This window comes from Sander lucioperca, chromosome 9 (assembly GCF_008315115.2).
Source record: "Sander lucioperca isolate FBNREF2018 chromosome 9, SLUC_FBN_1.2, whole genome shotgun sequence".
Classification (NCBI taxonomy): Eukaryota; Metazoa; Chordata; class Actinopteri; order Perciformes; family Percidae; genus Sander; species Sander lucioperca.
The window spans coordinates 11,143,371-11,168,846 of record NC_050181.1 but is presented as its reverse complement, the minus strand read 5'-3'; the positions used below and the strand labels follow the sequence as shown (position 1 = coordinate 11,168,846).

At 41.5% G+C, this 25,476-nt stretch overlaps 1 protein-coding gene across 1 annotated transcript in view; it reads right to left on the bottom strand.

The window, feature by feature from the left end:
* The window catches only part of cdh2 (cadherin 2, type 1, N-cadherin (neuronal)), a 62,083-nt gene that overhangs the window by 4,108 nt on the left and 32,499 nt on the right, over positions 1 to 25,476 (bottom strand). The window contains exons 3-15 of the mRNA XM_031294197.2: positions 20,660 to 20,880; positions 16,464 to 16,631; positions 14,993 to 15,148; positions 12,944 to 13,088; positions 12,438 to 12,610; positions 11,053 to 11,190; positions 10,432 to 10,617; positions 9,708 to 9,961; positions 8,843 to 8,985; positions 7,483 to 7,716; positions 6,396 to 6,629; positions 6,019 to 6,158; positions 747 to 911 (exon numbers count right to left, since the gene is read on the bottom strand). Of these exons, the coding sequence (XP_031150057.1) occupies positions 747 to 911; positions 6,019 to 6,158; positions 6,396 to 6,629; positions 7,483 to 7,716; positions 8,843 to 8,985; positions 9,708 to 9,961; positions 10,432 to 10,617; positions 11,053 to 11,190; positions 12,438 to 12,610; positions 12,944 to 13,088; positions 14,993 to 15,148; positions 16,464 to 16,631; positions 20,660 to 20,880 (2,357 nt within the window). The remainder of the gene's footprint in view (positions 1 to 746; positions 912 to 6,018; positions 6,159 to 6,395; positions 6,630 to 7,482; positions 7,717 to 8,842; positions 8,986 to 9,707; positions 9,962 to 10,431; positions 10,618 to 11,052; positions 11,191 to 12,437; positions 12,611 to 12,943; positions 13,089 to 14,992; positions 15,149 to 16,463; positions 16,632 to 20,659; positions 20,881 to 25,476) is intronic.

Sequence of the window (25,476 nt, the reverse complement as noted above, 5' to 3'; positions counted from 1 at the left end):
ATTCGTGACACACGCCGAGAGTGAAAATGAGTGGTGCCCGGGTAAAGGGATCTGAGAGATAGATGTTCGGGGAGCAGAGCTGAAAGAGCAAGTTCTAATCTAAAAACATGGGCGCCATCCAAAAACTAAGAGAGAACTCCATTTGTAATGCTGTGAAACTCGTGCGTGTTGGAGCTGGTGAAAAATACATGACTGCTCTTTTCATTTTACATTCTCCCTTCATGCTGGAGTCAACGATGGCCTCAGGCAAACGAGGGTGCTCTGAACAGCGCACTCTGATAGAAAGCCAATGTATTGCTTCTCTCATCTCCTATTTCTATGCTGACATATCTATAACTCTACGTTGGTGGAAAGTGAGGAGAAAAACAATTATATCTAAGTGAGTTAGCATCATGTACTTTTTGGGCTTTATGTGTGTCTGAGTGGATATGTGTGATGAGAAAAGTTTCTACTTTCTAAAGGGAAAAGATGAAAACAATTCATATAATAATTGATTCAATTTTAAGTCAATTTTGTTTTTCTCCCACTACAAGGCAGTGCACAGCTGCTTGATACGGAGTCATATAAACCAAATTTGTTTATTAGACACAAGTTTATTATAAGAAAGTCATTCAGCTTGAAAATGAAATTCAAGCTTTGCATCACCACTAATCCTTTCACTTCAGCTATTTTCCTGGGATTTGATTTCACATACAACAAAACAATCTGAGTTTTCAATAACTCTGTATGCTGGATGGTGCTTTTACCTCATTGATGAAGTCTCCGATGTCTCCAGGGTGGGGTGCTGCTGACCTCATGGGGTACTGAGGCTCAGGGTGGAGGGGTCTCTCGTCTAGACGACGGATTCCCACCGGCTTGATGGCATCAGGCTCTATCGTGTCCGGCTGCTGGAGCTGACTAAGGTCGTAATCCTGGGGAACACATAGACAGATGGGGGTTAGCTAAGCGGCGTGACAAGACCCCAAACGCTGCGTGATTATCTAACGGTATCAGTAAACACCTATTGAGCTGCACAGAGGAGAAGAAGTTCAACTGAGCGACGGGAAAGATTTTAAAGTTAGAATGCAGCGGGAAGAGTTGAGAGTACACAAGGGAAACTTTAAATCTTCTTGTCTGTGAAGCACAAGCCCAGGGACAATCCGACACATTAAAAGAGCCAGCACGGAGGGGGTCCACGCTGAGGACCACATCATATGCTGCAAGAGTGTTTGTACTTGAGCGGTGTGCTGCAGGAAGGATGTGCAGGCGACTGTTTTGCTCTAATCAATGCCTAGACACGGGATGGCGGATATGCATAAGCCATTGCTAATCCTATTAACATTACCAAGGCAACCTGAATGGCTTGCAGTTTGTGCAAAGTCATGGGCAGGCGGAGGAGAAGGAGGAGAAAGAGAAAAGGAGTCAGGAGAGAGAGAGAGGCTGCGGTGAAGAGCAGAGCTGAGCTGAATGACTGGATGATATCACGGTGACAGCAGATATGATAGAAAAAATGCCATTTGAGAATCAGGGTGTGTGCCTAATAAGCGTGCATGATGGATTGTCCCTCTTTAGAAGATTTTCGGTAATCCATCCATCTCTAATATCCCCCTTCAAAATTGCCTTTGCTCAGTTGCACATGTACTTACACAAAGACACTTGCACACTCCCAGGAAGAAGAAGAAAAAAAAAGGCGGCAGACGCTCCAATGTAAAAATAAACATGAAAATAAATATAAACCCTGTGATGATGCACAAACAACCCAGATATACAAACACAGCAAAGCATGTGGGCACTTGACAAAGACCTACTCATTTCCACACTAATATGTATCATCTCAAATCTAAAACAAACACATTGATTGTCCATGTGTAATTTGATTTCATGGGGAATGACAATAAACCCTGAGGCTAGCTGGAGGAGAACAATGGTCATCACACATCGCGCAATATCACCATCCATCATCTTTGGTCCATTTTCAGTCAGACTCCTGTTTGGCCTTCTCTAAAGTGGCACACCGGAGGGGTCAGGAGGCAATGACAGGAATTGCAACAGAGACGTATAATGGCTGAAGTCAGCAGGAAGGTCTAATGACAAACCTGCCCCCTTCGGGGAATTGACTCCTCACATGACATTGGCCTGAAGAAATGGCTGCCCCTTGGCCCTCATGACCCACATTCAAACATGGGAGACTGAACAAGGCTAAACCTTACACACTTAAAGGACAAATACGGCGCAAAATGAACCTAGGGGTTAATAACGCGTGTACGGAGTCGACTGTTCTCTGGGATTTGCTTTCATGCTAATCGAATGTGACCAGTTTTAGCGTTTTAGTCGTCGGGGCAAGGGTAAAGTAAAAAGAAGCAGATACAGGCAGTTTATTAAAAAGAGTTTATAAAGACTGTTCCGTTCACGTATACATGCGGGCGCCATCTTGGGAAAACAGTCACGGCCAGTCGAACGACGAACACCGTACAACCAGTAACCAGTAACATAGCTCAAGCACGGCGTTCGTCGTTCGACTGGTCGTGACTGTTTTCCCAAGATGGCGCCCGCTTGTATACGTGAACGGAACAGTCTTTATAAACTATCTTTTTAATAAACTGTACACTTCCAAAGTTCTCAATGCTTCGGTTTGCATGTAGGGACCCTCATTATGCTACCGTGGAAGTGTGGTGCTATTTTGAGCCTTTTGAGTGGTATAGAAATACCACTATTTATTCTTTTTACTTTACCCGTGCCCTGACGACTAGCGTTATAAGCTAATTAGCGGTTTGCGCTAAAACTGGTCACATTCAATTAGCATGAAAACATATCCCAGAGAACGGTCGACTCAGTACACGTGTTATTAACCCCTAAGTTCATTTTGCGCCGAATTTGTCCTTTAATCTGTCGTGAGACAAAGCTGAGCCATCATTCCTACTGGTAATAATAAGAGTGTACACACATTTACTCAAGCAGCAACATCACTAAAAATAATTCCAATGGGGCAAGAAACAAAAGCTGTCAGATGATCACACAGGATCCATCGCAGTTTGTAGAGGGACTTTCAGGTACGAGTCTGACCTTTCATACGTAGCGTAGTTGTGAGCACACGCAGGTTTCCTGTGCAATGATGGATTGTTTCCTACATTTCGGGTATGCTCACTTTTGGCATTACCTCCATAAAGTGGTATAGATAATGTGGCTACATTGCTGGCTTGTTGACAACATTGCTTGACATTTTGGGAAATTTGCTTTCTTGCAGAGAGTTACATGAGAAGTTTTCTACTGCTGTCCTTTCAATATAAGGCTGGAGCCAACAGCAGATCAGCTTAGCACAAAAACTGGAAACAGATGTGCTCGTAGACAGATTTTGTAACTTTTGGACAAAGCAAGGCAAGCTGTTTCCCCCTTTTTCTAGACTTTATGCTAAGTTAAGCTTCATATTTACTGTATAGACATGAGAATTGTATCTATATTCTCATCTAATTCTCAGCAAGAAGGCAAACAAGTGTATTTCTCAAATTGCCTAACTATTCCCTTACATATGACCATTAATGTTTCTCACCCTGTTGCGTTAGTTGTGGCAATGTCGCCCTGACCCCATTTCATATCCATTTCTTCCTTTTCTATAATGTAATCATAATTTAAATCAGTCCCTCCAGAAAAACGTGATTATGCGATCGCATAATTCAATGCATAATCAGCCAAAGTCTGCATATTTATGCGGGGGCCGCATTTTTTCAAATACGCCGCACTTTCGCCGCATAAATTGTTGATTTCCGCGCAAAATATGCGGGGCTTGCATGATTTCATAATCCCCACATTTTCGTTGCAAAAAAATCACATATATCTTAGCAGAAAGTTGAAAAATGTTGCGTTTACTTCACACAAGAGCAGCCATTTTCCCCTGTTGCCATGGGAACGTTATGAAGTGACGTAATTACGCGACGTGAACATCATCGAAAAGCTGCAAACCCCGCGATGAAGCCATGATGAAACCGCAGTTTTTGCAAGTTCCTGTAATTTTTGCAAGTTCCCGCAATTTCATCGCATAAAATTGCATAAATATCCCACATATTCCATCGCATTTTTTAAGAAAACGTGCCGCATAATCAAGGATTAAGGATCAAGGAACAATCACAAAAAAACTGGAAGGACTGTTAAATAATGGCCAGAAGTGCAAAATAAGTTCCAAGTTGCGATAAATCAGAATTATCTTGAGATAATATTAGAGATGTTACAGTTCCTCTTACATGTTAAACTTGTCTTGTCTCTGGTGACAAAAACATGAGGTACTTATACCATCTGCATAAACAGGTCTGATTTGTTTTGTTTCACTTACTGCATAGGGCTGAAAACAAATCATAACACTTTTCAAAGCATGCCTCTAAAGTGTGCATCAAATCATTCTGAGGTCATTTGAAGAAGCAGATGACTCATTCCTTTCTCCCATTTTATTTATTTTTTTTAACCTGCGAACCTGTGCACGACTTGATTTGCTATTATTTCAGCATTATTTCTTTCCATGTCCTGGAAACGTGGCCTGATCAGCTGTCTGCCTTTGATGAAATGAGTGCCTGACAAACCAATACAAGCCAGGGCATTGGCAGCAGCAACTAAAATCATATACTCTGAGAGCACCCAATGGTCTGACACTTCAATTTCCTCCACAGCGGGAGATAGGGAGAACAGAGGTGGGCATTATAAAGACCACATTGCTGGGAAAGTCAGGGCCATTTTTTACCAAACACTGACTCTCCCGATTCCGCAGACAAGACCATTTTCTCCTGGCACACTGCCCTCCTCTGCGCCACTCAAAATGGAAGCTTGTTTTCCCTCAATAAATTGCTGCATCCGCTTGTTTGCCTTTGAGGGGTGTTATATCATCCAACAGTTTCCTTTTCAACATGTTGTGGTCCACAAGTTTGACCATTTTGTATGTGAAAATGAGAATGTGAATACACAAGTGGGTCCACTCTCTCCTGCCTAATCACTAGCTGATGTGTAATGGCTTTCCAGTCATATTGTTACCTTAGACAGAGCTTCATTATTGTGCCACAGCAGATGTTTATCTCCATATGACATCATCTTACCAATTGCAAGTCTCCGAGGCTAATTTGGCACTGTGCTGGGTCAGACCACCTTATACCTAAGCCCCCGGAGCACTTCAGCCAGCAGCAAGAAAATAACCAATTTGGTATATTATTGCCTTTTTTATAAAATGCTTCCCTTACTGATAACAATGGGTCATTAGGACAATTGAGTTTGTGTCTGTGTGTGCCTGATCAGTGCAGGGGGATAAAGAGATGTGACTTTATTGATGCCTGTGGCACTGCATTTCTATTGTGCGTGTTTGTGTGAAACGGGAACCAGTTCCAGTTGAGCAACTAATTCCAATATTTCCAGAACCGTCTGGATCAAAATGTGTTTGTCTTATCGATTTCTCAATTTACAGCTCCTTTTTTAAGAAAAAGGGTTCTATTTCCAGGAATTGTCTTACTCCTCATTGTGACTGCGAAGTGTATGTTGGAGTTGGAGCAGCATAATAAGCAGGTCTTTGTTATTGAAAGAGTCTAGGTGGTACCCTTTGTCCTTATACTGCTTCAGTTATACAGAAACTGTTACTCTGCTGCATACTGTGAATGTGACCTCAATGTTTCTCCCTAACACAGACCATACACTCGCCCTTTCAAAAACACTGCACAGCTTCATGGTACGTAGGGCTAGGTGTGTTTTTTTACAATACAAAATAATATCTTCTGTTACTTACGCGAAATATAAAAATGAGTTGCTAAATCCCAATTGTTGCTTAGATGTATGCGTCCAAACCAAGGAGAAGAGCACAGACAAAGCAGCACAGACAAAGCAGCACAGACTGCGTTTTTTTCCCTCAAAACTAACTAATTAAAATAACCAAAACTGTTTTTACTTTAAAACAAAAACTATGGTAAAGTAGGAAACAACACTAATATAAGAAGCAGATTGAGAAAATAGTTTTTTAAATAACAACATAATTGTTATAGAGTCTACACACTGTGTTTGCCACGTCATTCTTACCTGATCCTCCTCTCCTCCACCTTCCTCGTCATACTTGAGAATGTTGTCTCTCACATCGTCTTCTGGGTCGATGAGGAGCTGCTTGGCCTGACGCTCTTTATCGCGGCGCTTCATCCACACAACAAACATCAGCACGAGAACTGATGGACAGACAGAGAGAGGGATCTCATATTACAAAACATAATAACTTAACGTGTTTTCAGACAAATGTAATCGGCTCCGATGTTTTAGAGCTTGGATCGGGGCCTGATCAAGGCTATTTTTTTGGTAATCCTACAGTAATCTAGAGATATATCTCGGATAATGTTTAGCTGTCTTTATAATCCCTGTGTGTGTTTGTGTGATGTGTGGTTTGAGAGAGGCACTGAGACACTCACTGAGGAGGATGATGATGCAGAGGAGGATGGAGATGATGGCACCAGTGCCCAGACCAGCAGCCATGATGTGTTGCTGGTCAGTGCAGTCTCCATTGATGTCGCACTGGCACACTTTAATCCGCAGATAGGAGGTGTTGGACATGGGCAGGTTGCCTGAGTCTGTGATTATGATGGGGAGCTCATAGATACCGCTTTCAAGGAAGCCAATCTTCAGGCTCACCTGAGCATAGTCACCTGAGAGATGAAGAGGACAAAAGACAGAAAGCGTGAGTGAGTGAACCATGATGGCTCCTTGTCAGAGCAAACACATTAGTAGACACAGTAGTGAGACAAGAGATTAAGTTACTCAATGTGTATAAAAATTAAAATAACATAATGTTTCTTTAGCAGAGGAGTCTTTCAGAGGGGATTAAATCAAAACTACGAATAGTCGTTTGTATAGGCTGTGTTCACAGTACGATTACACTCCTATTACCACAAATATGCAGCATAAATTCCTACCTGGAAGTTGCATCAGCATATCTAATCCAAAACATGGTTGGGATTTAGATTTGGAGCTTATAAATCTACTGAATACCTTTTGATAATGCTGCTTAGGCTAAATTCCCAGCTGCAATAATCCAAATGCCATTATCCTATTAAGATATATTCACTGCTTTTCAACTCACACTATCTAATAGCTAAACACACAACAAATGAGTTCCTACCACTCATGTTTTTATTTCAAATTAGCATAAACAATTAATGTCTGCATGGTGATGTTATTATTTTATATTGTCTCTCCCCGCTCTACCTGACCCCTCTGCAGTCTGCTATTTACACGTTTTCAAAGTGTTGTTCAGAAGGATCACAGATCAAGGTTTCAAGCTTTAATTACTAAACAACAGACTGCTAATTGTTATATCTATATTGTTACATATTCTACAGTTTCCTTTCTAATAATTAAATGAGACTAACTGAAAAATGCAGAAAAGGGATATTGCATATTCTCTTCTTTCGTTTTCCAGTAACAAATACAAATGAAGGCCAAATAGCTGAATCAACACCAAATGAAGATTAGTATATAATAGTGTATTCTGTGTCTTACCGCTGACTCTTGTGATGGTCCAGTTTCTCCTAACATCAGAGGGCCGGTGGGCTAACTCAAAGGCAAACGGCCCAGCATTGGGGTTCAGGTCTCCATCGAGTGCAGTGATGTTGATAGCATTTGGCTCTGGCTTTTCACATATCTCTGTCTCCTGAGGGAACACCTTGGGAGCATTGTCGTTGATATCCAGCAGGTAGATCTGGAGAGTACCTGTGCCACTTGCTGGAGGTACACCTGCATGGGCCATAAAATGACCCCACACTCAGTACATACATATTTATGGAATAAGGCATTTCTTTAAAAATGTACATATGGATGGGAATATATACTATTCAAATGGCAACTCTCATTTTGCAGTCATTATGCATTTGACAGAGAAAAAGTAAAGTATGGAGTTTATTCTCTGGATATCAAGCTATAATATGACACTCTAAACAGTTATTTACTCTAGTGGAAGAAGACTTATCCAAACTGCATACTGATCTGGGAATCTAACCTCAAGTGAGGGGGTAAACCAAAAGACAGAGATATCAGAACATTATTTGGTGTGTGTGTGTGTGTGTGTGTGTGTGTGTGTGTGTGTGTGTGTGTGTGTGTGTGTGTGTGTGTGTGTGTGTGTGTGCGTGCGTGAAGAGCATCTTCCTGACGAAGGATACGGGATGGGAATACTAAAGCAGACAAACAGAGCCCACTGTCGCTCCTCTCAGGCTCCTCTATGTATTCACTCAGCTAAGAGGCTTTTTTACCATTCAGGCCACGCTCAAAGGAGCTAGTCATCCAATCCTGACCCATTAATGCTGAGAAACCTCTTTATTGGTAGAGTTTTTAAGCCTATTGGCCTAAGCTATGCTCCACAGAACAGGGTAAACCTGAACAGAGGTAAATCCCGCCAGTGCAGGGAAAAGGTGAATACATCCACATGCTGGATGGTTCTGGGATTGCTAACACATTAACCTTCAACTAAGGTGGTCAGCATTCCAGACATGCCAAGTGCCTGGTACAGCGCTGACCTTCAAGCATGGAGAATGTCTTTGTGGCTGTAACTGAGAGGTTGTATTTTTTTTTTTCAACAGATATGGTGCGTTTGTGGACTGGCTTCAAGTGAAAAAACATCACAGTGGAAGTCAAAGTGATGCTAGGTGGAAGATTGACCTTTGAGAGGTAGGCAACATTAGACATCCGCTCGGCTTTCTTTTGAAAAGGCAGCATTATCTCCTCCTGAATGCTCTAACAATAATGGCCTGGAATAGAGTGCTTGTGTAACACACTGGCTAAAGCATCTAGACCATGTAGCTGGTGCATCACAGGAGCTCAACAAGGTATTTTTGGCAAGTGCAGTACCACTTGAATGGTTACATACCGTTGTCAGAAGCCATGAATGTTGCATTGTACAAGCTGTTCTTCACAAAGGGCGACTCTCGGTCCAAAATGGCAATAGTTGTGATACGACCGGTGTTCGGGTCAATCTTTAGCCAGTTGGCTGGATCTGAGAGTTTGGAGTATCTGAGAAAAGAAAAAGAGGTTTACACAGTGATTTATAATCCTAAGTATTCACTTAAGTTATCAGCGAGCTTTTTTTAAAGTAGTGAAAAACTTTAAAATGGTTCAATTTTGTTTCTGCAGAAGGAAATCTTGCTGGTGAATTTAGTCTCAATTTACAATTTTGCTTTTGTTTTTATTTGTTTACACAAAATAAATATTTCAGATGTCATGCATTTTACATAATTATTCTAAGTTTTGAGAACAGCCTCACAGGGAAAACCAAACTGGCTTGTTGTTATCAGCAGCTCAGACTAATTTGTAGGGCAAACTGAGGAATTACAAAGCTAGCTTATTTCACATGGGTCAACTCTTCCACAACCAAGCACCTGTGAGGCAAGGCTTTTGATGATGAACAGGGGAAGAAATAGGGCTTGTTCAACATGAATAAGATGCTGACTGAATATTGTTATTTGAGCAGGAATGATGCAGAAAGTCATCTTCACCTGCCATGTCACTCCTGTTTTACACAGGGTACAGTATAGTCAGTGATACACCTACCAGCATCTTCACTGCTGTTGTTGCCAATTATTTCAGCAAAATGTGTGATAAAACGTGATTTAAAAACATCTGTGCTGGATGTTTAAGGGACAACAGACATTCTAGGAAATTAAGCTATTAAGTGGACTTGATTCTTTGAAGGTGTGTACTTAACCTCCTTTTTCCTTTTTACTGTAAGAATCTACCTGATGCTTTGCTGCATGAAGCGATCAGGGTCCTGTGCAGTGAAGGTGGTCAGTGTTGACTCAGGCATCATTCCCTCCTCCAGTTTAATGAGTTTGGGGTTGGGCTCGAAGTAGGGACTCTCGTTGACATCTATCACTCTGATGGAGACAGTGGCGGTGGACTGGCGAGGAGAGTGGATCCCTCTGGCCAGGGGAACCTCGTTTCTCGCTTCCACGGTCAGCACATACGTCCTACTGATTTCATAGTCAATAGGCTGGAAAACAGTAAGGGAGAGTATATGGAGAGTGGATCACACATCAGAATGCAAGATGGATGAATTAAACAAATGGGAATCACATTACACATTACAATCACATTACATGTTTGGTCATAATCCACACTAAGAATTTGCTAGTAGCACTTACACCATACTAATCAGTCAGACAAATTAAATGTAAAAAAATAAATAATAATAATTGTAATGTCTGTGTCAAATCACCTGCAGTGACCTTCAATTTTATCAGTACTGGTTTTCCTGCGAGTTGCAAAATGCTTCTATTCTTCCAACGACTGAACTGGACAGTTGTATTATTAACTTGCTCTCATCATTACCAGGGGGCAACATAACAAATATTCTAACTGCCAGTTATTAATGATGAGACAACCGCCCCCAAACCTCTCAGTACAACAACCATATGCATCTCCAAGGGATTACACGGGTGGAGTTTGAAGAGAAGGCCTTACCTTGACGACTGTTACCAGGCCCTCGTTAGTGGTAGGATCAGTGGGCACAGAAAACCTGCCAGTGGGGTCACCCCCGGTGATTTTGTAGACAGCGTTCCAGGCCGGCGTGTTGGGCTGGTCCTTGTCAGTCACCGTCAGGTTAGCCACAATGACATTCACTCGGTTTTCAGGCACCTCGCCGAAAAACTGCATGAATAAACGATGAACATACAGAACAGCGAGCTGTTAGTGATACTGCTGTGGCAGCAGAAAATACTCCTACTGCCTCACACAGCACAGCAGGACCAATCTTGGGTAAATAGGCATCTAAAGTAACTTGTCATGTCATCATGGTCATCTCATTCCCTGTCCTCCCCTGATAGCACAACAGTAGCATCACAAATTTCAGTGATTCGCGGGCACAGTAAGTGCCTCCTTCACTCAGGCAGACATTCCAGTAGTTTCATGTGTCAACATTTGGAGGGGAATATAACACTTTATGCATGAGTGGCTACTTGTATATTTGTATGGCTTTGGAAAGTGCTGGTCAAGCAGAACTAGGTAAGTGAGCAGAACGGGCGGGTTGAGTGCATATCACTAAGATTGCTGTGTTTATGTTTCAGATATGAGTTTGTTTCTTACCGTCTCAGCAGTAAACTCTGGTGGATTGTCATTAACGTCAGTGATTCTGATGACAGCAGTGGCTGTGTTGGAGAGGCCGTACATGGGGTTGCCCTCCATGTCAGTGGCCTGGATGATCAGTGTGTACTGAGGAACTTTCTGGAAGGAGAGTGAAGAGAAGCAATAGCAGGATTAAAACCCAATTCTTTGATCTTTGAGCAATATAATTAATTCTGTGGGCACATTTGGAGAACGTGGATTTCCTCACTGAAATGTCAGTTTGTATGTCAATGAGGACAAACGATTATTTCATTCAATATAACGCAGTTCAATACTGCCACAAACTACAGCCAGTAAGATTTTGTTTTTTTGGCCCATTTTTTTTGTTTGCGATAGACTTTACAAGTGGCCCTAATAAGCTGGCAACTTCTAGCACATCAGTATTAATGCGTTTCACTAAAATGAAAACAAATCTGAACTGGCTAGCTTCTTAATTATGTTGACTAATGGTGGCTTTTTATATAAATCTCATTTATTCTCTATGGGGGATGAGAGATTGCGAGTGCATGTATGAAACTTGCACCTCTGCTATGTACATCATAGAGAGGGCTAACAAATGTTTTTTTTTCTTCACATTAAAAGCTACTCAGGTGACAGACCAGTTGCTGGGTAATGAGAGTCGGGCTGATTACTTTCATGGTGGCAACTGGTGGACATAAAACGGCGGCCCCAGGGCAGAAGTGATTGAGCAGCCACCTAGCCAGATTGCCCTCACCAGAATTGCACCAACTGGCTCCAGCTTTCTATATTATTTGTTTTATATTCTCAAACAGCTATGCGATCCAATTAAATGAAAGATTGGTGGCATTTACAGCACAAGAAATAGCCCAAAATGCAAGTAAAGCTTCTGCTTAAAAGAAAGAAAGACAGAGAGGGCGAAAATGAAGCAAAGGAAACATTTAGCTGCTCAGTGATGCACACTGCCTCCTTGTAAGAGTAAATAAGTGTGAAACAGCCGAGTCCATTTCTACTTCTCATTTAGTTGGTAATCAACAAAATTCACTTTGGCTCATTAGTTCTCAAGCAGTCTGGATATTAACATAATATACCCCAGCTGTGTTTTGTCATCATAAAAAAAAAAAAAAAAAAGTTTAGCTCATTTATGTAAACATGAAGAATGCATACGTTGATATACTGTAAATCTACAACAGCCAGCGAATGCAAAACAAAATTAAATTAATATAATGTGTGGTCTTGCTAATGAAAGTCTCACTTAAATAGGTGTAATGGCAACAACATTAAGGTGTATGAAATCATGGGAAAGAAAGCTAAGCCCTAAACCGATGAACGAGAAGAGAAAGAATAAAAGGCCACAAAGAAGGAAAGAAAGAAGACGTGTCCAGCACCTCTCTGTCCAGGCCTGCTGCCACCGTAATGATGCCTCCTGTTTTATTGTTGATGGTGAACATATTAGAAGTCGGACTCTCTGGATTCTGAGACAGGATCTTGTAGCGTAGCATCCCATTAGCTGTTTTGGGGTCATCTTTGTCAACAGAAGTCACTGTCATAACAAATGTTCCTACGGGATAGAAAGACACAGACAAGATGCAAATTCTTTCATGTCATCCCTCTTATTTATTTCATTTTTTATTGACAATCAAAATACATTAGAAGTTGAGTGAATAGTGCTTTGTAATATAGAAATCCAATGTCCCTTCTTATGATCTTAAAATACCCCCAAACGCTTTAATGCAGCAGAAGAAAAGTTAACAAAGTGGCCACCCCAGGAATGCCATCAATGCTGTTTGATCTGCTAACACGGCGGCAGCATGTGAAGCCGGAGGCTCAGACTACAGCCAATCGGTTGCTCATCACAGTGTGATGCTGTGCTTGGCTTTATGTGGTATATTACCTGGCTTGGAACCCTCTGGAACAGTGCCGTTCCAGATCTGATGAGTGAACTCGGGTCTGTTGTCGTTCATGTCGATCACATTGATCACAATGTCAATAGGGTTTTCTACCTGGTTGCCGTTCAGGTCCACTGCATGAGCTCTCAGCTGGAGGAAACACAAACACATCTGGACTGTAGAACTGTTCAAACAAGGATGATTCTCAACTGTGCAACCAATATATTGGGACAAACTACTCACGCAATGTCACCCATTCAACTGCTGTGACAATTAACCCCACTAACCAGCACTAAAAATCGATTTTCTGTATGTTGAAGAGCAAACGGTTTTAGAAAATCCTCTTTATTCAGACCAGCATGACCAAGAGAGGAATTTGATTTTTGTAGAGATTTAATACATCCCACAACAAGCTCTAGCGTATGCAAGGCAAAAGAGAAACAAAGTATTAAATCTGGTCAAATACCTGACACAGAGTCAACAACAACACAAGCATTTCAGGTGTGTTTTTATGGTTTTCTATTGAAACAGATTCTGCTGCATTTTTTTGCACTTCAAGTGCATCTTTCGTGCATACACACAACTGCAAGATTGGTGCCTTACACAGGATTTCGATTCACTGATCCATCTACAGTATATTGTGATTCCCATTTATGATCTAGACCAGGGGTGGCGAACCTGTGGCTCTTGAGCCGTATGCGGCTCTTTACCTGCTCCTGTGAGGCTCTTACTGTGTGGCTGGGGGCTGTGTCATTGGCTGATTGTTTTCTTTTCTGAAACATACAGTATTTCAGATAAGTAAAAAAAAACATTTGAATGCATCTGCCAATACTGCCAATACATTTGCCAATTATTTTAAAATGGAAAATAATGCGTTTTGAGGACAGATTCTGCAACCTGAGGAAAAACAGCGGCCACAGATCACCTTCCTCGTTAACCCTTTCACTGCTGAATCCGATTGTTTGAAAGCCCCTTTAGTGACAAATGAGTGAGAGAGTTGCTTCGAGTGGCCACAACCGAGTTCAAGCAAGACCTGAAAAGGACTGTGGATAACAAAGACTGTCAGGTTTCCCACTGAGTCAATCTAAGTGAGAAAAAAAACTATGAAAACTGCTATGTATTATGACTGTCATTAGATCTGGAAAACACTGTTGCTGTTGTAGTGTGGACGTGCATGTGTTGCGTGGCTTTTTGCTATGGTGCGTTTTATTTTGTGGCTCTTTATACCTAACTGGTTGGCCACCCCTGATCTAGACAAATACAGGTAATACAGTATGTATTAAAAAAAATCTACAGGCTAAGAAAAATACACATCATATTCTTTTGGACAACTACCTGACGTTACTAGTACAAATATAAAATAATCAATGAATTATACTCTATGCTACAGCGTGCATACAGTAAAATTAGAGCAGAGTAAAAATTACAGGACATAGGGGGAAATGGGCAAACCCATACATCAGTGAAAACTATATAAATACTAAGTTGCTCCTGTATTACTCTATGGTTTACAGTTCACACACAGTTTAAACCAAAGTATGGACATATGTGAAGGTTTTTTGTTGTGAAAGTCTTTCGTGACCTTTAAAGATAGACTCTGAAGGCAGTGAAGTCTATCTTTTCATTTTAATTACATCCTTGCTTCTGTCTTAAAGCACATGCTTGAATAGCAATAAAAAACTAAGCTATTTAATGTAAAGACCATTGCAATGTAATGGGAGAACCACTAATGAATAAAGCAGCTCTGAAGGAGATGGAGGTTATCATAATGTATCTACCACACACACACACACACACTCAATTCACTCAAAAACATCACGTTAAATCCTTTACATTCTCAGACGGATAAGTCAGATTTCCTGGGAGACCCAGTCTTTATTGGGTCTGAGGAGACTGTTTAGGCTACACATGACCCTTGAGCACATGCCAATGGGCAGGAATGTGCAGCATGGCCAGAAAGAACAAATTTCTCTTGATAAAGCAGGCTGGAAACACCATTTGTTAATTATAAGTATTTAATTAAAGAGGTTTTGTTATTATTGAGTCTGACGTACATGGAAGTTGGAGATGTGCTCTCGATCCAGGGGCTTGTTGACTGAAAGCTCTCCAGAGATCGGGTCGATGATGAAGATGCCATTGGGTGGCTGGTCAGCGCCAGGGCCTGTCACACTGTATCTGAGGGACCGGTTTTTGTCGTGGTCCGACCGGATCTGTGGGTGTAAAGATTTATTAATGAAAGCTACAAATAACAATACCCTGGCTAATGGATTTTTGAGGCTTATATCATATCTGATAACATTATATCACCTGATATTTCTCTTTTTACATTGATACATTTTTTTTGAAACAATCTCTTAAATTGGTGATTTCTGTACTTTAAGTTTATGTACGTGTGATGTTTATTTCAGCACAAATCACAGTATTAGTTTAAAGATAGGTTGCAGTTTATGTAAACAAGTGCATATAAAGAGTGTGTGCGTCTGTGTAGTGCTGAAGTTCTGTCTTGGCTGGGCTGTCTGTTCTGTTTGCCATGTAAGCTGAGGCCCACTGTGCCTACACCCTGGATCCATGCTGAGCAAACAGAGTAGTTCCTCCATTAAAGCCCAGAAACATCCCTTCTAATATCGCCGGATTAAATATAATACATACAAATAGCATGTACAGGACTTAAAACTCTGTTAGGAAGTCAGCTTAATATGCTGAAAATGATCTACTTCTTAGCTGTCCCGAGTGCTGGTTGTACTCTGTTAGCCATCTACACCAAGCCCTGACCAGAGAAAGGATTTGGCAATACATGTCCTTGAACCATGATAAAAAGAGTATAATATCTAAATAGGCAACTGAGGAACAATTGCGCTGGTGGGCACTTCAGATTTCTCTTTGCATCTAAATAATGCCAGGTTACATTAGTATCTACCACCCCTAGAAAGAAAAGATAAATAGGCTAATACAGTGGAAAAAAAGAGCCTTGACCTTGGTCTTACAGCAAAGTGCTGTAAATATAAAGCATTTTGCTGAAGGCGTAAGTCTCATGTCTGTGACCCTCTGAGTGGGAGCTTAGGGGAACAGGAACCTACAAGGTTGTCATATCAAGCAAAAGGCTTTTTCTTTCAAGTTGTGAGAGGTGTGTGTGTGTGTGTGTGTGTGTGTGTGTGTGTGTGTGTGTAGGGCTGGGCAATATATCAATATTATCGTCTTAGATTTTGGATATCGTCATATCGTGATATGACATAAGTGTTGTCTTTTACTGGTTTTAAAGGCTGCATTACAGTAAAGTGATGTACTTTTCTGAATTTACCAGACTGTTAAAGACTGTTCTAGCTGTTCTATCAAGTGTGAAGATATTTTGTTAAAGCACCAATTGTCAACCCTAGAATATCGCCGCAATATCGAGGTATTTGGTCAAGAATATCCTGATATCTGATTTTCTCCCTATCGCCCAACCCTGTGTGTGTGTGTGTGTGTGTGTGTGTGTGTGTGTGTGTGTGTGTGTGTGTGTGTGTGTGTGTGTAAAAGCTACATTACCCGGACAAGCTCCTGCGGGAATGGGCCTCGTGAGTTCTCTGGGACATTGATTGGGGGGATGACCCAGTCTCTCTTCATGCGTTTCAGTTGGCTGTCCATGTTTCGTGATGGAAATGCTATTTCCTTCAAATCCTTGGACATGACTGGAGGGGCAGCAACTTGCTGGACCTGTGAAAAGTGAATGATTTAGTTCAAGAGCTGGGTAGTGATCATGTCTTTATAGAAAAATTTGAGTAAATTCATTTTGTAGCCCAGAACCATCTGACAAGTCGTCATTAGAAACTGGATGGAAAGGGGCAGGCACTCCAAAAGAATACTTGGCAGGTGATTGGATGAACCATCTGTCTATCACGGGCTAACTTCGCCTCTCCATATCGTCACACACACCTAAGCCACGCCTGTATCTGCCAGTAGCTCTTTACAGGAAGCCGATTGGTCCAAACCACTGTTTGTCCGGACACAACTGATTACTTAGTACCGACAGTGTGATATGGTGATATCGTGGAAATCCAGCTGCTTACATGCAGTAAGTGGCATGGCTCTATTGGCTCTGTTGGTCATTCGGTCGGTCATATCTTAACTACTAACTATTTATTATAAACTACTTTTTTGTCCTCTTTTTTGTTTTGAGTGATATATGCAAGTACTAGAACCTACTGTAAACCACAGTCAAATTCCCTGTATGCATAAGCACACCTGGCCACTAAGGTTGATTCAGATTTAAAAATTTTCCTCAAGTACCAACATGATGTCCACAGTAGTGGTTTTGCATGGAATGTCTTGACAACTATTGAATGAATTACCGTAAAATAAGGCACACAAATCAGGTCACAATTAAAAAATTTTTGAATATCTGACTAAATACTTGCAAAACGAATGGCATTTCATGTCATGTTTGTTAGCTAATTAGCATGCAAACATGCTAAACTAAGATGGTGGACATGGTGAACATCAGCACGTTAGCATTGTCACTGTGAGTATGTTAGCACTGCTGTGCCTGTAGACTATTAGTATTGTTATTATGTTTAACCTGTGAGATCGAAAGACTTAATCCTGATCGTGTAACCATTAAGCTACAATCAACAGCAGCCCATGGCAAATAATGGTATAGTAGGCTGACTGATGACCCATCCCTTTTGGTTATACCAAAGGAATTGATGTGTTGATTAAAGGAAATAGGAAACCAGTTCCTGATAAACTAATAAGCTCCTCCAAATGTCATTTAATACATACTCAAAATGTGTGTTCAATCAAACAATCCATTTTATATGACTTTCTTTGTAGCTTAAAAATATCTACAGTAAAACATGTGACAATATGCCTTGAAATGCTTTGGTGTGGCTACTGCAGCAGCCACACATCGCCAGTGCTGGCAAACCTCTTCTTATGTCCTGATAAAATGCACCCACACAGACAGACCAGCTTCCATAATGGATCTGCCATCCTCCCTCGGCTGTAATGAATGAGATTTGAAACAAAGGAGGATGGTACCTGCAAGCCAGACACTAAACACACAGATGGCTCAAATTGCCTATGCTGCTCCAGAGACTGAGGAGACTGAAGTAGTGCCAGAGAAAGTTAAAATAACCTTGAACAAAACGAGGCAGGAAGGAAAACAGAAAAACAACATGTAAAATCCGTCAAAGTCAATGAATGATAGCTGGAATTTCATTGGAGCTGTCACATCCCTTGAAGTATTTTCCCTACTGTTGCCTGTAATTAGTTGAGTGTTGATTGGTTGAAGGTAGTCAAGTCCTACAATATACTACTAAGTGACCTATGCAAACACAGAAATTAATTACCACTTTGTCACCTTATAGCGTGACCCATATCCCACACTTCCATTTTAACATCTGGGGAGCTGTCGCAGAGCTTCCACTAATCATGTTTGAAATCCGATTATACTGCTTTCACACATTGGAAATGCAGAAAGGCAAGCGGACAGATAGCAAAGGAGCATGCTTCAGAAATATCTATTACCCTATTAAAATGGGCGCGAGTGAGAGCAGTAATTATTTGCAACCTGCGTCTGGAATGATGAATGGCATGGTGGGTTTTGTTCAGCCCAGCACGCATCTATCTCTGGTGTGCTGGAGGTCTGCACCTATCTACACTCTCCGAACCCCCTCCATCTTCTGACTAGGAGTCTACTTCTTCAGAGCGTTAGGCTGAGTGATAGCCTGTGTGTGTGAGTGTGGGAATGGGAAGGATTAGGCATGTGTGTACAGTATTTGCCTTTAGAAAAATTCTCCCTTTACGATACTGTAACGGTTCCTCCTCACGGACTGCGGTGGAGCTGAGGTTCTAATAGAGGTGGAGATGGTGGCTGAGGACACTCATGTTAATGAGGATTTTGTTTGGTTGTCATTGATTAAAATGTTTCCCCAAGGCTGCGGCATTCACGGACTAATAAAAAATTGTAATCGCTGATGTGATTAAGAGATGCGTGATGATTCATGACAATAATTGTGCTGGGAGGGAAGATAACCGCTTATGACCTCATAAACGTGCAAGACACAGGAAAGCAAATCCCTGATTTCATTACGGACAAATCAGGGCAAACCTAACAGCTCTCTACAGATACAGATCAGAGTACCACTGCTGATGATACAGCTGATAATTTGTATAAAAGGGTACAGCCAATGTGGGGTTTTGACTTTAAAAACTTTAAAAAGAAAAACTGATGAAAGTCTATGTTTACCTGTTTGGGACAAATATGTATTTGCAGTTGAACCAGTTGACAACAGTGACTAATGGTACCATTAAAATCACATACCTGCAGGAGTCCCTATAGTAAATTAGTGTCAGTGGCCGACGATGGTGTTTTGAAAAGCCATGAAATCATTACAGACTACAAGTTTAATTTCGGCCCAGCAGACCACCGCGCCTGCAGCACTGACAGTAACTACACATAACTGTCAGTATTAACTTTTAATCTGCGCCCACATAAGATACAACACCGCCTTTCCTGAGATTATCTGCTATGCTGCCCATTTAGGAAAAGTCACTTGTGGCCATTTGCTTAAGTGTATTAGAGAGATAAAAAAGAGACGCACATTGGTCTTTGTAAAACAAACACGATTATTGCATTTGGGGGTGTTCATTAAGACAACAGAAGGTCTAAGATCTTAAAGCAATTATTATTAACATATGCACTTAAAGGCTCACTTATAACCCTACAGAATCGCTCAGGATAGAGTGTTGAAAATAGTGTGTGTGTGTGTGTGTGTGTGTGTGTGTGTGTGTGTGTGTGTGTGTGTTACATACTATAAGATATTTAAAGTAAAACATTTTCAGTAAACTACTTTTGTTTGTTACATCATGCTTATATTCACATCGCATAGGGTCATTTAGATGAATGAATAAATGAATGTAGACTTCATGGGATGACACCAAGGTCCTACTACCTAGTGCCAAGATTACATAGTGTGTGTGTGTGTGTGTGTGTGTGTGTGTGTGTGTGTGTGTGTGTGTGTGTGTGTGTGTGTGTGTGTGTGTGTGTGTGTGTGGCGTCACTCCTGTAGGTTTATGGCAAAAGATATTATCTTATTGAGCAGGATCACATAATCCACTGGCAGTGAAGTCAAAACCTTTACAATAACACAGCCTTTAGAGCTTCTTTTCATTTCCGGGTTACAAGGCAGACGGACAGGACATGTGCAGTGCTTTTTTTGTGCGCTTCCTCTGATCCTCGGCCAACCACAATGTTGACATATGAACACGCGGTCATTCTAACTAATTGCAGATGACTGCACAACACGTCCAGCGGAATGGTTAGAGCGGTACTCTACAGCTCAAACAGATGCTTCCCGTCTTCCAAAGCACTGAAAAAGGTGCGTCCCCTTTTGGATGATAAGGCAATAACCTCACAATCACAAGGCATGCTTACTGAAATCAACTTTATGAGGAGCTATTTTGCATCTGCTCTAGCTACCCACTGACCGCGTTGAGTATATGTTTGTGCTCCTAGTAAATTGACACATTAAGTTTTAATTAGCAAGCATCCATCCAGTCTCTCGGAACACCTGCTACAATTTAGGGAACTAGTCATCTGTGAATGTGCAGTGTGCCTAATAAGCGTAAGTTATTTGATGCAAGGGGAGAATTGATCATTCAACCTTTCTACAGCAGTAGCATCAGTCAGACAATCAACAAACAAGTCAGAAACGTTATGGAAGTGGTTAAGGTATATTCACCTGCTGGCTGGAGTGTGTGGAGGGTTTCAGCCTGACTTGGGCCACCCATTGCTGCTGAGTGATGGTGTCACTGGCCTTGATCAGCAACGGTGACGCAGGGAGCGTAGAGTGCTCAATACTCCTGGCAGCATAAACTACTCCGTCAGCCTCTATTCGGAAGTCCGATGGGTTACTGCATTCAAACCGCACCAGACCACCTCGGCCACAGTCGACAAATCTCACTGCAAGAGACAGAGACAGATAGATTTAGGTTTTTTTTTTTTTTTTTTTTAAATTAGCCCAAAAGTGAGAGAGAAACCTAGGGAAAAAAATAGCTATAGAGATAAAGGAGGTGGAAGACAGACAGCCAGCCAGACACAGAGGGTCCACAAAGGTTTTCTGATTCTCCTTCTCGCTCATACATTATTCACTTCAAGCTGTGCCCCAAAGGTATTGCTCAAAGCAGGTGCAGTGGAGGAGAGAGTTGGAGGGAGAGAAAACTAAAGAAAAAAGGGGAGGGTGCCCCTTAAGGTCTATTAAAGAAGAACCCAAAACATTAACATTTAAAACCGGGTGTCCAAATTAGTCTAAATGACCCACTGTGTTTGCGTCTGAGAAAATATATACAGTGTGTATAAACATGTTTCTATAATTCTGCTAAATAAGTCTTATTTTATTCGCAGCTAAAGCCATCGCATGCTAGCTTTGTCCCCCATGACATACAGGGATGCCTTCCGCGGATGACTACCGATCCTCAGCTCCTCGAGTGACAGAAGTAAGCGTGTGTGATGTTTATTTCATCAGCATGTTGTTCACACAGAAAAAAAAAAAACACAGAAACTCACGCACGCATGCAGACAGGTGGCTCATGGGGGCTTGAGTCCCACCGGTGCCTCAGTGGCACAACACCGGTTCATGTTACAAGTGAGTGACAGTACAGCACACCCTACGTAGCCCCTACGTGTGTGTAGGCACGCACACACACACACACACACACACACACACACACACCTCAACACCTCAACACCTAAGAGTGTCATTGTGTGATCCTTTTGTGTGGAAATGTTTTCCTGGCAGGCCCCCCTTCATGTTTATAGCACACACAAAAGCATAGGAAAAGATAGAAATTCCTCCCGGCCACAGAGATCACAACGTTACCATATATCGTTTGTGTGGAGGCTCTGCCGGTGCCGCCTTGAATTATTAAAGGAGATGTGGAATTACTTAACAAAAGCCTTGAAGGAGGGTGCCTAATCTTCTTTTGTGCTGCTACCTTGGGGACCCACAGATGTCCTCAGAGTATCATCTGCACTCAGAGCGCGTCAAGTTTCTCTGGGCTTGGGGAGAAGGATGCAGTACATCAGTTCAGGGTCCACAGGAAGTCATAAGTTTAGCCCCAAGGCCTAATTTAATATTATTACCCAAACACATGCAATCAATTGTCCTAAAGTGCACCACACCCTTACTACTAATAAATCTTTCAGTTATGACAAGGGTGAATTTAGCACTTTTCTTGTTGCTTGTAACAGCAGACAAGGCAGATGTTTTCCTGCAGATACCCTAGGTCCCAGGTGTACCTATTTTTTTAGTGAGCAACTAAAGGCAGAATGGCTGGAAGCAACACAGCAGAAGGAAATAGAAGGAAAATATTTCTTTAAAAAAGACAATCTAATAATGAAAAGTAAATGTCGTGAAACAAGAGTGGAAAAATCCAAACACCAGAGCAAGCATACTATACAAACTAGCATGTTTTTGAATGTGAGAAGTAGAATGTCAGTAACAGAGGGAGAGAATGAATCAAAAATAGGAGGTTGCATAAGGTCATGCAGTGTAGTCACAATTAATTCATGAAAATGCAATCTTGCTATACTTTATCAAAACCAAAACAGGGAGAACAAATCTTGTGCAAAGACCATGAGCTGCATTACATTACAGCTGCTGCTAAAAGATTTAAACACGGATGTAACAAGAAAATAGCACTGCAAACTGCACTTTATTTACCTCAAGAATTGCAATTCATCTAAATATTGTTTAACAGCACACAAGGTAAAATAGCATTGCAGGAGAGCCAGCGGTTCCAATAATGACGATAGAAGATGACAAGATCTTTCTTCCATACTGAAATACACTTGATATTTACCATCTCCTTCCTGGCTGCTTTTGTTCAATTACCCTTGACCAATTAGCTTTTTTTGTCTCTTTGAACTTGGCAAAGCTGACATCAGATAGAGGACCTTCTCTCTCTGAAGGTTTGCCTTAAAGCCAGCCGCCTGTAAACTCACAGCCTTCAGGCAATCACCAGACAGCCCAAGTCAGCAGATCCTCAGACAGAGGTAGAATACAGAATAAGGGAATGTCAAAATAACTCACAATGCAGCAGAAGACAGTCCATAGATTTAAGAATTTCACTTGAGGTGCTTATGCTATATAATGCTATTCAGCAAGTGTAAGCTGAAATGATTAATCATGTCATGGTTCCAGCTTCTCAAATATGAAGATGTGTTACTTTTCTCTCTTTTATATCTTTGAAAATTAACAATACAAAGAATTTAAAGACGTCACTTTTGGCTCAAGGAAATAGTGATGGTCGTTTTGTTTTTACAGTTTTCTGACATTTCATAGACCAAGTTTTACATTATTCGGGAAAATAACTAGCAGTGATTAGGGGCGTTCTAGTCATTATTTAGTAAGTAAGTAGTAACAAGACAACAGTAATGTAAAGCTGACTTATCTGATCTTAAAATATTAATTTATAGGCTTTAGTTGTCAAAACCTAAATCTAAACACTTTAAACAAATATGTATGCTAATAACTCACTTCTTTTAAGTACAACTATAACTAAATGCATAAGTGTCTGGCACTTTTTCCACATTGTGGATCCATAGAAGCTGCAGCCCATGTGCTTCGATTTTCTGTCCTACTGGCACTTTTGACTATATATTTTTGTGAACCTGTGTAGCAGCTCACTTGACAGCACTGTTCCCCTTGTGAGTTATTTTAGCCCCAGCCTCTTGTTTAGCTAGGCTTCAGCTCTTTAACATTGTCTGAAACGTGGCCATCTGAGAGGCCCTTCAACAGTCAGCCCCCTCGGCAATCGCAACACAAACTCCCAGCAGGCACAACCGTTTCCAATGATAATTAATGAGAATGTCCAGCGTGTGTCTATTCATTTATCAGACACACTCTGGTGGCTTATAAAACCACAGAAATGTGTAGTGTGGTACAGGTTAAACCCTGGCTGCTGCAACTTATCTATATCTAGATGTATTGGCTCCCCAAGGTGCAGGGCTAAAAGAGGTCTTGGCTGCCACACCCTATCAGACATGTCGTCATGGGCACAACGATAAAGGCCTTTGGTTTGGACAGAAATGCCGATGCAGCAGAGGGGGGCTGGGGGTTAAAAAAAAAGGGGGGGGAGAGAGAGAGAGAGAGAGAGAGAGAGAGAGAGAGAGAGAGAGAGAGAGAGAGAGAGAGAGAGAGAGAGAGAGAGAGAGAGAGAGAGAGAGAGAGAGAGAGAGAGAGAGAGAGAGAGAGAGAGAGAGAAACAGGCCTGTCAGCATAAAGGCCTGTCCAACTAATGCCCTGCACCGGGGCCCAAAATTACCTCCAATTCAATGATCCTATTCACAGCTTAAATGCCCCCCCCCCCCTCCCCCTCACTGACAAGCAACACAAAAACCCCGGCTAACCTCTCCGTAGTGCCGGAGTGCCTCTCTATTGTCTGCTCCATCACGTGATAACTCTAACTCAGACAGACACATATAGTTAGAGAGAGATAGGGAGAGGCAGAGAGGAATACATTTAATTTGGAACATGGAATGTGGACTCCGTGACTGCACGGAGGCATAGAAAATGTTCCACAATTTTAGCTTTTAAGCCTGCCTGCCAAATACACTGGCTGCAAGTAAGCATGCTGAAAGTCCCTCTAATGTGCTGTAAATGTGACAAGACTGAAACCTCTCATGTGAGATCATCCTAATATACCATCATTCATTTCTGGGAAGTGAGGTCACTGACAGTTGAGAAATACTCAGCATAGGTGTTTCATCAGTAACCGTGGATAAATGCAGACCCAGGCAAATACCCGAGTGGCACCCCCCACCCCCCCACACCCCCACCCAACCCTGGCAAATGGTACAACACCCCTGACAAAATGCATTATTCACAAATGAATGTGACCAGGTTTAGTACAGTGGCCTGCACTGGCGATGAGACAATGCAATATGAAGCAGAGGCTCCAACTGAATGTGCTTTGAGAGACATCCATGCCAGCTCCACTGTTTATAAGATCCTGTTAAGCCCCGGTGAATCTCACACTCTGGTACCTCAATTTAAACTGCTGTGATATGAAATTCTAATCCAGTTCAAATTTGGGGAGAACATGCCAAATTAAGGTCAGCATTCTCGAACAGCGTACAGACTTTGTGCCCGACTACAAAAAAACATTTTTCAAAGCATATTGTGTAATTGCCCAATTATTGCACAGAATGCTAAAAGCACAATACACTAATGTTTTTTTGTTTTTTTTTAATAAGATGGCTGCTTGCTATGCTTAATTGTGCATGCATATGTTATTTTCTCTAACCGTACTTTTTTTTAATGCTATTATTATGAATACATATTCTACAGTTTCAAGGCTGGTAGGTAAAAAAAAATGCCATTGTGTAACTTACTACATCCTATTCTTCACAACTATGGCTATTTCCATGTAGATGCTTAAAATGTACTATACATTCAGATCATTAATATAGCAGTAAACAACTATTTGCTATGTACAGTAACACTGTCACCGTTGTTGGCACTGTTAGCGCTGCTAGCCGCCACCATTTCGGCTCAGC